Here is a 15,138-nt window from a genome sequence, read left to right on the forward strand (position 1 = left end):
AGAGAAGCAGAGATAATTTTTCAGGTTGATAACCCATCATCAGTTGTAAATGACTATCTGACTAGGGGGTAATCCCTGAGAGTTGGAACTGATTGCTCACTGGTCACTTAAATATGATTCAGATTGTGAATTCCGCTATGAGGTATCTGCTTAAGCAAAAACTCCAATCACACATTGCTAGGATTACATTATAAAAATGGATCTAAACAGTGTGTAAGTGGGAGCAGGAGTTTGATGCAGCAGAAAAGGAGAAGCTTCTTTTGGTTAATTTACTTAAAATAAATGTGAATTAACAACAAAACTTAAATGTATTAAATGTACACTCAGTGGCCACTCAGCACACCTTACACCTGCTTGTTAATGCAAATATCTAATCAGCCAATCATGTGGCAGCAACTCAATGCATAAAAGCATGCAGACATGGTCAGGAGGCTCAGTTGTTGTTCGGACTAAACATCAAAATGGAGAAGAAATGTGATCTAAGTGACCTTAACCGTGGAATGGTTGTTGGTGCCAGAAAGGGAGGTTTGAGTATCTCAGAAACAGCTTATCTCCTGGGATTTTCATGCATCACAGTCTCTAGAGCTCATAAAGAATGGTGTGAAAATCAAAAGAACACCCAAAGAGTGGCAGTTCTGTGGGCAGAAATACCTTGTTAATGAGAGAGGTCAGAGAAGAATGACCAGACTAGTTGAAGCTGAGAGGAAGGCGACAGTAACTCAAGTAAGCACACGTACAGGTACCTAATAAAGTGGCCACTGAGTGTATAACTAGTGTTGACTAAATGCAGTAGCATAGGTGGTGTGCTGTGCATCTGTAACACATGGGAGCTTATGGAGAAAACAACACTTGCAGCAGGGGCTTTGGTCTAGGGATGGAAAGCAAATATATGTATGGTCTGAACTTTTTCAGGCAAAACCAGCAAATCCAGATGATATCCATTTGGGAAGGCAGCTCCTGTGGACAAAGAAATGGGGAAAACGTTTCAGGTCAGTGACCCTTCAACTAAACAGCAAAAGAGAGAAAACAAAGATATGTTGGAGAGAGAGTGAAAGGAACAAAGGAAATACCTAAGGTAGAGTTGTTAGGTTACATTGTGCATTTAGAGCCATTGAAGAGGAAGAAGTGATTTGTATGGAAGAATGCAAATAGATGATTAATATTGGAACGACAGTGCGAAAGTGAACTACAAGTTCCAGAAAGCTGCTCTTGTTCCAAATCTGCCAAAGGTACTCTAACATGGATGTGGGAGCATTTCACTTCTTGCTCGAACAGAGGCCCAACCAGTCCTCCTCCATCACCTCTTCATTCATTCTGCTTAACTTGTTCTTACACCAAACATTTTTCCTTTAACTCTATTTTCTTCAAAGCAAAGATGAGACTATGGGAATTTCCATGGGACCAAGCTATGTGGTTTTGTCAGTTTTTTCAGTCTTGGTTTGTCCTGTGTTTTGTGATATCACACTGGAGGAAATAATGTATCATTTCTTAATGCATGCATTACTAAATGACAATAAAAGAGGACTACGTGTCTTCATAATCATATGACAATTGCTTTGTGGAGTACATGTTTTCTTCCCTCATCTCTTTTTCCAGTTCTATTGACAACTGCATTCGTGTTGTTTCCTGCACACATACAGATTTTGAAGGCATTAAGACCATAAGATATAGGAGCAGAATTAAGCCATTCAGTCAATTGAGTCTGCTCCACCATTCCATCATGGCTGATTTATTATCCCTGTCAACCCCATTCTCTTGTCTTCTCCCCATAATCTTTGATGTCCTTATTAATCAAGAACCTATTAAATATGCCCAGTGACTTAGCCTGCACAGCCATCTGTGGCAATAAACTCCACAGATTCACCACCCACTGGCTAAAGAAATTCCTTTTCATCTCTGTTCTAAAGGGACATCCCATTCTGAGGCTGTCCCCCACTATAGGAAACTTCCTCTCCACATCCACTCTATCTAGGCCTTTCAATATTTGACAGGTTTCAACAACATCTCCCCTCATTTTTTGAAACTCTAGTGAGCACAGACCCAAAGCCATCATATGCTCCTCATACATTAACCCTTTCATTCCCAGGATCATTCTCGTGAACCTCCTCTGGATCCACTCAAGTGCCAGCTCATCCTTTCTTAGGTAAGAGGCCCAGAATTTTATAACCTATGCTTCCATTTGCCATCCTGTTCTCCCTTTCACAAGGTCCATATCTGATTCTTATGGAAAATATTTCATTCTTTTATGGAAAAAGTTTCCTGTGCATCCTGGTGAAAGCAAAAGGTAAGAGAGTGAAATGGAATCAGCGATTCTGAGACTCACCAACATACTGAACTGTTCTTGCTGATAGAGGTTGTTACAGGTAAGGCACTCAGTCTTACAGCCTCCCTGGCAATAATGAATTAGATGGAAGAGCACTGCGAGAGACAATAGAGAAGTCTTCATATTGATTCAGTTGGGATCACCTGCAAGAAAAGAAAATGTTCACTTTAAACCTCAGCTTCATTCAGCTGTCTCCACACTTCCTTCAAGATGTTCAACTTCTGTTCATTGCAACACAGAGAAACAGACTGATATTTCCATGTGGAATGGTATTAAGGCCTTCACTGTGTTACAAATGCCTGACCTTGTGTTGGTTATCACAGTTGCTTTCCAGCACCAGTGATCACTGATCAGGGTTTGATTCCCATTGCTGTCTGCGAGGACTCTGCACGTTCTCCCTGTGACTGTGTGGCTTTCCTCTCGGTTTTCTCCCACAATCCAGAGATATACAGGATCAGAATCAAATTTATTATCACTGACTTTGATGATGTGAAATTTGTTGTTACATATCACCTATGTCAATGATAATAAGCACAAGAGATCCTGCAGATGCTGGAAACCCAGCACACACAAAACTGCTGGAGCAACTCAGCAGCTCAGGCACCATCTATGGAGAGGAATAAACAGTCGATGTTTCAGGCTGAGACCCTTCATCAGGAAGGTGGAAGATGCCAGAATAAGAAGGTGGAGGAAGACAAAGGAAGACAAGCAAGAAGGTGATAGGTGAGGCAAGATGGGGAATTGAAGAAGAGGGATGGGGGAGGGAAAGAAAACAAACAATTATCAGAAGGAGAAATCTGATAGGAGAGGAGAGTGGACCATGGGAGAAAGGGAAGGTGGAGGGGCACCAGGGGGAGGTGATGGGCAGGTGAGGAGCAGAGGTACGAGGTAGAGTGGGGAATTGAAGAGGGAAGGGATAGGGAAAGAAAACAACAATTATCTGAAGAAGAAATGGATGTTCATGCCATCAAGATTGGAGGTTACCCAGATGGAATATGAGGTGTTGCTCTTCCAACCTGAGGGCAGTCTTAACATGGCAGGGGAGGAGGCCACGGACTAACATGTTAGAATGGGGAATGGGGATAAAATGGTTGGCCATCGGGAAATTCCATTTTTGGCTGATGGAATGGAGGTTCTTGACAAAGTGGTCCTCCAATTTACATCGGATCTTACCAGTATAGAGGATGTCACATTGGGAGCACTGAATACAACAGATTCACAGGGGAAGTGTTACCTCACCTGAAAAGACTGTTTGAGGCCCTGAATGGAGGTGAGGGAGGAAGTGAATGGGCAGGTGTAGCATTTCCCTCATTTGCATGGATATTGGCCAGGAGGGATATTAATGGGGAGGGACGAATGGTCAAGGGAATCATGGAGGGATCGATCTCTATGGAAAGAGGAGAGTAGGGGGGCGGTAAAGATATGCTTGGTAGTAGGAGCCCTTAGAAGATGGTGGAAGTTGTGGAGAATGATGTGTTGGATGCGGAGGCTCGTGGGGTGGGTGGTGAGGACGAGGAACTTTATCCTAGCTAAGGCAGTGGGAGGATCGGGTGAACACAGATATCTGGGAAACGGAGGAGATACAGGTGAGAGCAACATTAATTGTGGAGGAAGGGAAACTCTATTCTTTGAGACAGGAGGACATCTCTGATGTCCTGGAAAAGAAAGCCTCATTAATCCTCTGCAATAATGTATGGTTAGGGTTCAGAATCAGAATTAGAATCAGATTTATTATCACGTGGTCCATTTGTGACACCTCTCTTCCCTTTCTCGATCTCTCTGTCTCATCTTTGGAGACAAACTGTCTACCGGCACCTTTCATAAACATGCTGATTCCCGTGGTTATCTTGACTATACCTCTTCCCACGCTGTCTCTTGTAAAACTGCTATTCCTTTTTCTCAGTTTCACCTCTGCCGCATCTGTTCCAAGAATTCTGATGTTTGATCTGAGCAACTGAACTATTTTTGTATGCTTTAATGCATTGAGTTGCTGCCACGATAGGCTAATTAGCTATTTGTATTAATGAGCAGGTATACAAGTGTACCTAATAAAGTGGCCACTGAGGGTATAGATGTCTGTAAAAATAGAAACCAGAGATGGTTATGGTACTAGATGTGTAAGTTAATGATTCAGAGACAAGAGCTCAAGTTGTATCAGAACCCCTGAGAAAATTATATTCAGGTGATTAAATACCCTAGAGTAAAGCAAACTCATTTCAGTAACCAGGGCAAGTTTGAATAAGTTAGTCATAGTCATGGTCATAGTCTTACTTTATTGATCCCGGGGGAAATTGGTTTTCCTTACAGTTACACCATAAATAATTAAATAGTAATAAAACCATAAATAGTTAATTAGTAATATGTAAATTATAAACTATGTCAGGAAATAAGTCCAGGACCAGCCTATTGGCTCAGGGTATCTGACCCTCCAAGGGAGGAGTTGTAAAGTTTGATGGCCACAGGCAGGAATGACCTCCTATGAGTTAGAATGTAATTCTATAAGTTAGAATGTTTTTACGCTGGAGCAAAGGAGAATGAGGGGAAATTTGACGGAAGAATACAATATTATGAGGATATGAGATAAATAGTATGAGAAGAAATAAATGCAGGCAGGCTTTTTCTACCGATGATGATGATGTCGACTCAGACCTGAGAGGCTAGCGTCGGGCATTTTCATGCCTTACGAGGCGCAGTTCGAAAGGCTGTGTGGGACACCACTCCTCGCACAGACATTTCGCAGTATTATTTTACGAGGCCGAGTTGCGAGCTCGACATCAACCCGGCGCGGATGGAGAGCATGTAGGGGGCAGTCTGTCACTGGATGGGACTCGGGAACCTCCATTCTCGAGCCTGGCGTTGATCTCACTGCGCCACCAGCCAACCTTCTACTGAGGTTGGGTCTAACTAGAACTAGAGGCCATATGCTAAGGGTGAAAGATGAAATATTTACGGGAACTTGAGGGGAATCTTCTTCATTCACAGGGCGGTGAGAGTGTGGAATGAGCTGTTAGCAGAAGTAATGAATGCATGTTTGACTGCAATGTTTAAGAGATGTGCGGATAACTACATGGATTGGAGGGTTATGGAGGACTATAGTCCAGGTGCGGGTCAATGGGACTATGCAGAATAACAATTCAGCATGGACTAGATGAGCCAAAGGGCCTGTTTCTTTGCTGTAGTGCTCTGTGACTCTTAACACTAACAGTGACCATAATAATACTGCTTGTTGTTGAAAATCACAAGTCCGTAATATTTATGACTCTAGGTTCTGCGTGATCTCCGAGACTTAACTACTTTTGCAGTTGTACGTCAAAACATACAATTATGTGTTGGAAGTCTATCAGTATTAACCCAGTACAGTGCCTGACAAAACAGAGTTAAACCACTTGACTGTCTAAGATAATTCCAGACAATAAGGTCATAAGACTAAAAGATATAGGAACAGAATCAGGCTCTTTGGCCTATCAAGTACGCTCCACCATTCAATCATGGATGATTCATTATTCCAGTCGACCCCATTCTCTGCCTTCTCCCAGTCGCCTTTGACACCCTTACTAATCCACAGCCAATCAACCCCTGCTGTGAATGTACACAGCGAATTTGCCTCCACAGCATTCTGTGGCAATGAATTCCATGGATTCACCACCCTCTTGCTGAAGAGATTCTTCCTTATCTCCATTCATTCCGAGGCAGTACCCTCTGGGTCCAGACTCTGGTGATAGCAGAACAGAATGCAAAACCTGATTCTGATTCTGAGATGAGCTGACCAACAAGAAGAACATCACAGTAGAACCAACAGCCACAGGTTTTTTAGCCCAGACTATTTCCTGAGGTCCCTATTATCATCAAAGGCCATTGTTTAGCACTTGCAAGCAAGCTTTATGTCAGGTTTTTGTTAAGATATCTGTGGTTCAGTGTTCAATTAAGCTTAATGTGCTCCCATTGAGCATTTTGAATCGTTAAAAGTGGTAAACGAAGACAGTTTGTTCAAGTTCAAGTTCTTGCTGTTGAATTAAACACCAGGCTTTCCATTTCTGAGACACTAAAATGAATAAAAACAAGGCTTTCTCCAAATGATATTTATCAATAAAGACAGTGAAATAATACCAGAAGATGCTGGAAGTATTCAGCATGTCAAGTTTATTTCAACAGAATTATATTCTGTCCATGGGTGCAACTTCATCTGCTGAATATTCCAGCTTTAAAAAAATTATTTCAGATTTTAAGCATCTGCCATATATTTTGATTTTGAAAATATGCCATAGAGTCATAGAGCACTACATCACCAAAATGGGCCACTCAGCTCATCTAGTGTATGCCAACCTGATCTTCTGCATTTCATAAACATAAAAGATCCTGTAGATGCTAGAAGTCCAGAGTAACACATATAAAATGTTGAGAAGGGTCTTACCTCAAAATGCCAACAGTTTATTCCTCTCCATAGATACTGCCTGACCTGCTGAGTTGCTCCAGCATTTTGTGTGTGTTGATTTTCTACCTAGTCCCATATATCTGAACCCAGGACATATCCCTCCAAATCTCTCCCATTCACTTACCTATCCAAACTTCTCTTAAAAGTTACACCAGAACTTGCATCTACCACTTCTGCTGTCAGCTCATTCCACACTTGGCCCATCCTCTCAGTGAACAAGATTCCACTTTAAATATTTCGCTTTTCACTCTATAACCTCTAGTTCTAGTCTCACCCAACCAGAGGGTAAAAAATCTGCATGCATTTACCCTATTTACACTCAGTGGGCACATTATTAGGTACATCTGTGCACCTGCTCATTAATGCAAAGATCTAATCAGCCACTCAGTGCATAAGAGCATGCAGACATGGTCAAGAGGTTCCGTTACTGTTCAGATCAAACATCAGAATGGGGAAGAAATGTGATCTAAGTAACTTTGACCGTGGAATGATCATTTGTGCCAGACAGGTTGGCTTGAGTATCTTTGAAACTTCAGGTCTCCTCTGATTTTCACTCAAAATGGTCTCCAGAGTTTACAGAGAATGGTGCAAAAAAATGAAAAATAACCAGCGAGTGACAGTTCTGTGGGCAAAAATGCCATGTTAAGAAAAATGGCCAGACTGGCTCAAGCTGACCGAAAGGTGACAGTAATTCAAATAATCACGTGGTTCAACAGTGGTGTGCAGAAGAACATTCTTGAATGCACAACACATTGAACCTTGAAGTGGATGGGTTCAGCTGCAGAAGCCCATGAACATACACACGGTGGCCATTTTATTAGCTGCCATAAGACCATAAGATATCAGAGCAGAATTAGATCTTTTGGCCCATTGAGTCTTCTCCGCCATTTCATCAAGGCTGATCCACGTTCCTCTCAGCCCCAATCTCCTGGCTTCACTCTGTATCCCTCATTGCCCTGACCAATCAAGAATCTATCAACCTCTACCTTAAATATACCCAATGACTTGGATTTCATGGCAAAGAGTTCCACATATTCTCCACTCTCTGGCTAAAGAAATTCCTCCTTATCTCCACTAAAAGGACGCCCCTCTATTCTGAGACTATGTCCTCTGGTCTTAGACTCTCGACATCCATTCTATCAAGGCCTTTCACCACTCAATACGTTTCAATGAGGTCATCCCTCCTTCTTCTGAATTCAAGTGAATACAGGCCCGGAGCCATCATACGTTTTTTATATGACAAGCCATTCAATCTTGGAATCATATTCGTGAACCTCCTTTGAATCCTCTCCAGTTTCAGGATGTCATTTCTCGGATGAGAGGCCCAAAGCTGCTCAAAATACTCCAAGTGAGGCCTCACCAGTCCTTTATAGAGCCTCAACATTACAAACTTGCTTTTATATTCCAGTCCTCCTGAAATGAATTCTAACTTCGCATTTGCCTTCCTCCCCATAGACTTAACCTGCAAATTAACCTTTAGGGAATCCTGCACAAGAGCCCCCAATTCCCTTCAGCCCTCAGATTTTTGAATTTTCCCTTCATCTATTTAGAAAATAGTCTACACTTTTATTTCTTTTACCAAAGTACATGACCATACACTTTCTGACACTGTATTCCATCTGTCACTTCTTTGCTCATTCTTCTAATCTGTCTAAGTCCTCTGTAGTCTCTCTACTTCCTCAAAACTACCTGCCCCTCTTTGCAACAAAGCCATCAATTCCTTCTTAAATCATAAATATAGAGCCTGAAAAGAAATAGTCCCAACACCAACACCTACAGCACACCACCAGTCACCAGCAGCCAACCAGAAAAGGCTCCCTTAATTCCCATTCTTTGCTTCCTGCCGGTCAGCTAATTTTCTATCCTGTAATACCATGGGCTCTTATCTTGTTCAGCTACTTCACGTGGGGCACCTTTTCAAAGACACTCTGAAAAGTGAAATAAACAATGTCCGTCAATTCTCCTTTGTCTATCCTGCCTGTTATTTCCTCAAAGAATTCCAACAGATTGGTCAGACAAGATTTCCCCTAGAGAAAATCATCCTGACTTTGGCCTATTTTATCATGTCCCTTGAAGTACCCTGAAACCTCATCTCTAATAATAGACTCCATTCCAGAATCTAGTAATTCTTGCAAGATCATTACAAATGCCTCTACAATCTCTTCAGCTTTGAGGATGTGCCCTCTAGTTCTGAATACTCCCATCATAGGAAACATCTTCTTCACATCCACCCTATCTAAGTCCTTCCAACATTCAGTAGGTTTCAATGAGATCCTCCTGATTCCTTCTAAATTCCAGCAAGTGTAGGCCCAAAGCTGCCAAACGCTCCTCATATGTTAACCCCTTCATTCCCAGAATAATGCTTGAGAACTTCCTCTGGACTCTCTCCAATGACAATACATCCTTTCTGAGATATGGGGCCCAAAGTTATTGACAATACTCCAAGTGAGGCCTGACTGATGTCTTATAAAGGCTCAGCATTATCTCCTTCCTTTTATATTATATTCCTCTTGAAATAAATGCCAACATTGCATTTGCCTTCTTTACCACAGACTCAACCTGTAAATTAACATTCTGGGAGTCTTGCACGAATACTCCAAAGTGCCTCTGCACCTCTGATGTTTGAACCTTCTCTCCATTTAGCTAATAGTCCGCACTATTGTTCCTTTTACAAAAATGCATTATCATACGTTTCCCAACACTGTATTCCATCTGCCACTTTTTTGCCCATTTTTCCAATTTGTCTGAGTCCTGCTGCAATCGTATTGCTTTCTCAGCACAACCTACCCTCTTCCTATCTTCTTTTCATCCTCAAACTTTGCCACAAACCCATCAATTCCATTATCCAAATCACTGATAAATAATGTGAGAAGTAGCAGTCTCAATGCTGACCCCAGAGGAACACCAATAGACACAGGCATCCAACCAGAAAAGGCTATGTTGTTACCTCGTGGCTGTCAGCCATTCCTCTATCCATGCCAGTATATTTCCTGTGTACGGGGTCTTTCTTTTTTTTGTAAGTTAAATTTAAAATGGCTTCTTTGTTGTGTTATACTGGGGAGTGCTTCTTTGTTATGTTAAATGCTGAGAAAGTCTCTAGCTGGACATTTGCTTGGGTTAATACAGATAGCAGGGTGCTATTAACCAATGGGTGTTCATGTATTGTTTTGTTTTCGGATGATAATGCTATATCATATGACTGGGGACGGGGTTTTGGCGGGGAGTTGGAGGAGAGACGAGGAGGACGGTGGAGAGACGGGGAGTTGGAGGAGAGACGAGGAGGACGGTGGAGAGACGGGGAGTCGGAGGAGAGACGGGGAGTCAGAGGAGAGACGGGGAGGACGGCGGACTTGCGGAAAGGCTCCGGTCGATCACTTTGGGTGGTCCCGAGCCGTGAGTCGACAGGATTCGTGTGGTCGTCCGGATTCGATTGAGCTCCAACGGTTGCACGCGAAGAACTTGGACTTTGATAAGTCTTGGCGCCTTTTTTCTTCATTACTTCCTTTTCTGTATCGAATTTATATTAATGTCATAGAATTAGTAATATCTATAAAGTGTACTTGGTAAAACGTACTGGGTGTGCTGGCTGATGATTGATGTTTGGGATTGATTCGGGTGGCAACCAACTCCGTGGGAAGTGTTGAGGCAGGTGCTGGGTGGGATTTCCCCTAGGCATATACGAGATAATATAACTGAGCATTACACCTGTAATGCCATAGGATTTTATCTTGTTAAGCAGCATCATGTGTGGCACCTTATTACTCGCCTTCTGAAAATCCAAAGGAGAACCAGCTGATGTTGTGTACTTGGATTTTTCAGAAGGTCCTTAGGTCATCCATTTTGGCAGAAGGAATAAAAGCATGGACTAGTTTCCAAATAGGGAGAAAATTCAAAAATCAATGGTGCAATAGGATTTGTAAGTCCTCCTACAGGATTCCCTAAAGGTTAACTTGCAGGTTGAGTTGGTGGTAAGGAAGGCAAATGCAGTGTTAGCATTCATTTCAAGAAGACTAAATTACGAAAGTGAGGAAGTAATACTGAGGCTTTATAAGACATTGGTCAGACTGCACCTGGAGTATTGTGAACAGTTTTGAGCCCCATATCTAAAAGATATGCTGGCATTGGAGAAAATCCAGAGGAGGTTCACGAAAATGATCCCAAAAATGAAAGGGTTAACATAGGAGTGTTTGATGACTTTGGGCCTGTACTCACTGGAGTTTAGAAGAATGAGAGGTATCTCATTGAAACCTGTCAAATGTTGAAAGGCCTAGATAGAATGGATGTGGAGAGGACGTATCCTGTAGTGGAAAAGTCCAGAACTAAAGGGTGCAGCCTCAGAATTGAGGGATGTTCATTTAGAACAGAGATGAAAAGAAGTTTCTTCAGCCAGAGGGTCTTGAATCTGTGGAACTTATTGCCACAGACAGCTGCGCAGGCCAGTTTATTGGGCATATTTAAGGCAGGGGTTAAAAAATTCTTGATTAATCGGGGCATCAAATGTTACGGGAGAAGGCAGGAGTGTGGGGTTGAGAGAGATACTAACTCAGCCATGATGGAATGGTGGAGCAGACTTGAAGGGCCTAATTCTGCTGCTTTTTCTTATGGTCTAAATCTAAAATAAACAAATTGCTGATCTCCTTGGAGTTAAAACATATCTAATAGTTAGAATTCAGACCTTATGAAACAAATATATAGACATATGATGAATAAAACAATAAGCATTTAAGGCTGAGGGAGTGATTGAAACAATAAAGGTTCTGTTTTCTACAAATGAAATACATAAAGTAAATCAAATCACAAGATTCTCATAGCTCATTCTCAGAGATAAATGTATAAACACTAACCATCTGGTAGCTAAAATATCAATGTTAAACAAATAAACATTTGAATTTTTTGAACTGATGCAAATTGATTTGAAAACTAATTTAGTGTACTATAAGTGAAGCTGATTTAGTCCAAATAAGTCACTTTACTTTCTGTGGTGGAATCAGATATAGAATAATAAAAGTACACAAACATCCCAATTTGTAACCATGTTTGATGTGCTAAAAGAAATAGCACCCTCCCCCCCATTGTCTTACGTTTGGCTAATGCAGACAAGAAATTTACAATTGGTCACTTCCCTTTGCAAAGCAGACCCCTCACGGCTGTGGGCTAGCAGCCCGTATTCTGTAACACTGTTTTCAAATCTGTGTTCCCATCCCCAAACTGATAACTGCTTGCTATTTACATTAAGAACTGGAGACTGGTTTTCGTTTAGAACAAAAAAAACTGAGCAAAGAATATTTGTTAAAAATTTAAGTGTATCACCAACAAGCCTTTGGAAAGATATTGCTGATGTGCTGGAAAGCTGAGTTTAGCAATCAGACTGTAGGGCCATGAAAAGTGAATATCCATCACAGCCTTTCTAAAACATTTTTCATGGCATCCAAATGTGCTTATTACCAATTATGCACTTTTAAGTGTGAACACTGTTGTACAGGCAGGTGATTTGTCCATAATAAGCTCCCACAAAGAGGAGCATGTAATTATGGTTAGATAGATGGTATTACAGATCTACAGTGCTTTTTGGAAATGGTACCATGAGATATTTAAAAGCTCCTGAGAGAACAGACAAGGCTGTAGTTTAATTTTTCATTTCAAAGACGCTATCTGACACAGTGCAGGGCCCTTACAATACAGTATTAGTGCATTAGCTTAGGTTTTTATGGCCAAGGTTCAAGACTGAAACTTGAAGGTGATAAGAGGCATAAATCAAGTGGATAGTCAGAGACTTTTCCCCAGGGTGGTAATAGCTAATAAAAGGGGGCATAATTTTAAGGTGATTTTCAGAAAGTATATGGAGGATGCCAGAGGTAAGTTTTTTATACAGAGAGTGGTGAGTGTGTGGTGGATGAATGGCATAACAGGGCACAGAAGTAGTCAGGGTCATCCTTTGCAACCAAGTTGTGACTACAACTCGTACCACTGGACCTGGAAATCTGAGGACCAGGGAGTGGAATTACCCTAGTGCAAAGGCCTCTCCACTTTAACAAGTCTCCCACACAGGTTTCTCTGTCATTGCTGGGTATGATGGACACCCAATCAATGAATAGGAAGAACATGGTGTCCTGGGGTTGGAGGCCTGTGTGTGTGTGTGTGTGGGAAAGAGTTTGGGCTGCCATTGTCCTGTTTGATTTTTGTCGTTGCTGTTTGTGTCGTTCTGCCGAACGTCATGGACATGCTATGTTGGTGCCGGAATGCGTGGCATCACTTGTGGGCTGCCCCCAGCAGATCCTTGGGTGTGTTGGTTGTTACTGCAACATGACACATTTCGATGTGCATATGATAAATAAATCTGAATCTGAATCTGAATCTGTGATTCATCAAAACCTTGCCTGAATTGGAAGACATTACTAATGGGGAGAGATTGGATAGGCTGCATTTGGTTTCCCTGTTATGAAGGAGGCTGAGAGGGCACATGATAGATGTGTATAAAATTATAAGAGTCATAGATATGGTGGAAAGAATCTTCTTTTCCATTGGTATAGTTATCAAAACAAGAGAATATGGGTTTAAGGGTGAGAAGAAGGAGTTTTAAAGGGGGTTTGAGGTGATTTAATTTTTTGCAGAGATATAGCTCTGTAACAGGCCCCTTGTCTTTGGGATGTGGAAGGAAGCGCGAGCACCCGGAGAAAACACATGCAATCACAGGGAAAACGTACAACCTCCTTAATGATACCAACGGGTAATGAATCTGAGTCACTGTCACTGTAAGGCTTTGTACTAACTGCAACACTATCGTGCTGCCCCAACACAGAAATAGTTGATATCCAGGACCTGCTGCCAGAGGGGGTGGTGGAATCACATGCAATCACTCTGTTTAAGAGACATTTAGACAGGCATTAAAAAGACAAGGCAGAGGGGAGCACAGACCTTATGCAGGCAATAGGATTAGTGGAGATGGGCAAAAACATTTGGCATGGATGTAATTGCTCAAAGGAACTATTTCTGTGCTATATAACTTTGCATTTCTTTGAATCTCACATTCGATCTTTGCTATGCCTCATTAGTTACTAGAAAATGAGATGGATAAGGAAACGATATGATACACCAAATAGAAATGATGCTATACCTAATCCTCTTGTGTTTCAGAAAATAAGTCCCAATGAATGAGGTTCTAATATAGTACTTCATTGTAGGAGCTCTGTCCTTCAAGAGTACATGATATTTGAGGATGTAGTCAAAGATTTTGCACTCTTAGCAACCTCTAACTCAACCAAATAGATTTCTCCATTGTAGCATTTGCTACTTAAGGCTCCTGTGAATTGTTGCCACTGTTCCTTCTAAGCTACATGAGTGTGCAGCCGCACGGTAACTGAAATGCTCCCACAGACATAACCGTTGTTACCACGCAAATGGAATTTTCTTTTATAGTATGTTAATATAATTTTGAAATCTGTGTTAATATAATTGTGGAATATCCTGTAATTAATAACGTGTTCATGAATATAATCCATAAATTTTTTAAATAACAAGTGTGCCGCAATCTTTACTTTGAAACATTTTAGAGTTTCAATGTATTTAAATTGTCAGTGTTTCAAATTAAAATACCGTTACAAATTGTAACAATAAACACAGAATGGAAGCCAGTAGTTCCTTGTTAATAAACTACTGACCTACTGAACGCCAACGCTGTCTACCAAAAAAGGTCATTGAAAGTTGCATGCAGTTTTCAAGCCATGTAAAAATGTTCTGCTCAGAGCAATGGTTGATCCACGCAGCTGTTAAAAAAATTAGAGGGCGTTGATTGTTGCTTATTTCATTTCATTCATCATTGAGGACTCTCACCACCCAGGACATGCCCTCTTCTCATTACTACCATCAGGGAGGAGGTGCAGGAGCCTGAAGAGACACAATCAATGCTTTAGGAACAGATTCTTCCCTCACCATCAGATTTCTGAATGGACTATGAACCCCTCACTTCTTTGCTCTCTTTTTGCACTACTTCTTTACATATTTCTCACTATAATGTATAATGTATATTATGCATTGCACAGTACTGCTGCCACAAAACAGTTGAGTGGGATCTGGGATCAGCCATGATAGAATGGCAGAGCAGAGTCAATGGGCTGAATGGCCTAATTCTGCTCCTATGTCTAATGGTCTTATGGTCTAAACCATTAAAACCATAAGATATAGGAGTAGAATTAGGCCATTCTGCCCATCGAGTCTGCTTTGCCTTTTGATCATTGCTGATCTATTTTCCCCCTCACCCCTATTCTCCTGCCATCTCCGCATAACCTTTTAGTGCCCTTACTAATCAAGAACATATTGACTTCCTATAAACATACCTATTGACTTGGCCTCCACAGTTGTCTGTGGCAATGAATTCCACAGGTTC

The 15,138-nt window shown here is 41.5% G+C and overlaps 1 protein-coding gene across 5 annotated transcripts in view; it reads right to left on the reverse strand.

The window, feature by feature from the left end:
• pnocb (prepronociceptin b) overlaps positions 1 to 15,138 on the reverse strand; it is a 30,319-nt gene that overhangs the window by 9,020 nt on the left and 6,161 nt on the right. The window contains exons 2-4 of one of the 5 annotated variants that reach the window (XM_072251084.1): positions 14,414 to 14,639; positions 10,110 to 10,262; positions 2,324 to 2,466 (exon numbers count right to left, since the gene is read on the reverse strand). In XM_072251084.1, coding sequence (XP_072107185.1) covers positions 2,324 to 2,446 — 123 coding nt within the window. In that variant the 5' untranslated portion in view covers positions 2,447 to 2,466; positions 10,110 to 10,262; positions 14,414 to 14,639. Of the gene's footprint in view, positions 1 to 2,323; positions 2,467 to 10,105; positions 10,263 to 14,413; positions 14,640 to 15,138 lie in introns of all 5 variants that reach the window. The other 4 variants (XM_072251083.1, XM_072251085.1, XM_072251082.1 and 1 more) reach the window with 4 other exon arrangements.

The sequence above is a fragment of the Mobula birostris genome, chromosome 2 (genome assembly GCF_030028105.1).
Source record: "Mobula birostris isolate sMobBir1 chromosome 2, sMobBir1.hap1, whole genome shotgun sequence".
In the NCBI taxonomy this organism is placed as follows: Eukaryota; Metazoa; Chordata; class Chondrichthyes; order Myliobatiformes; family Myliobatidae; genus Mobula; species Mobula birostris.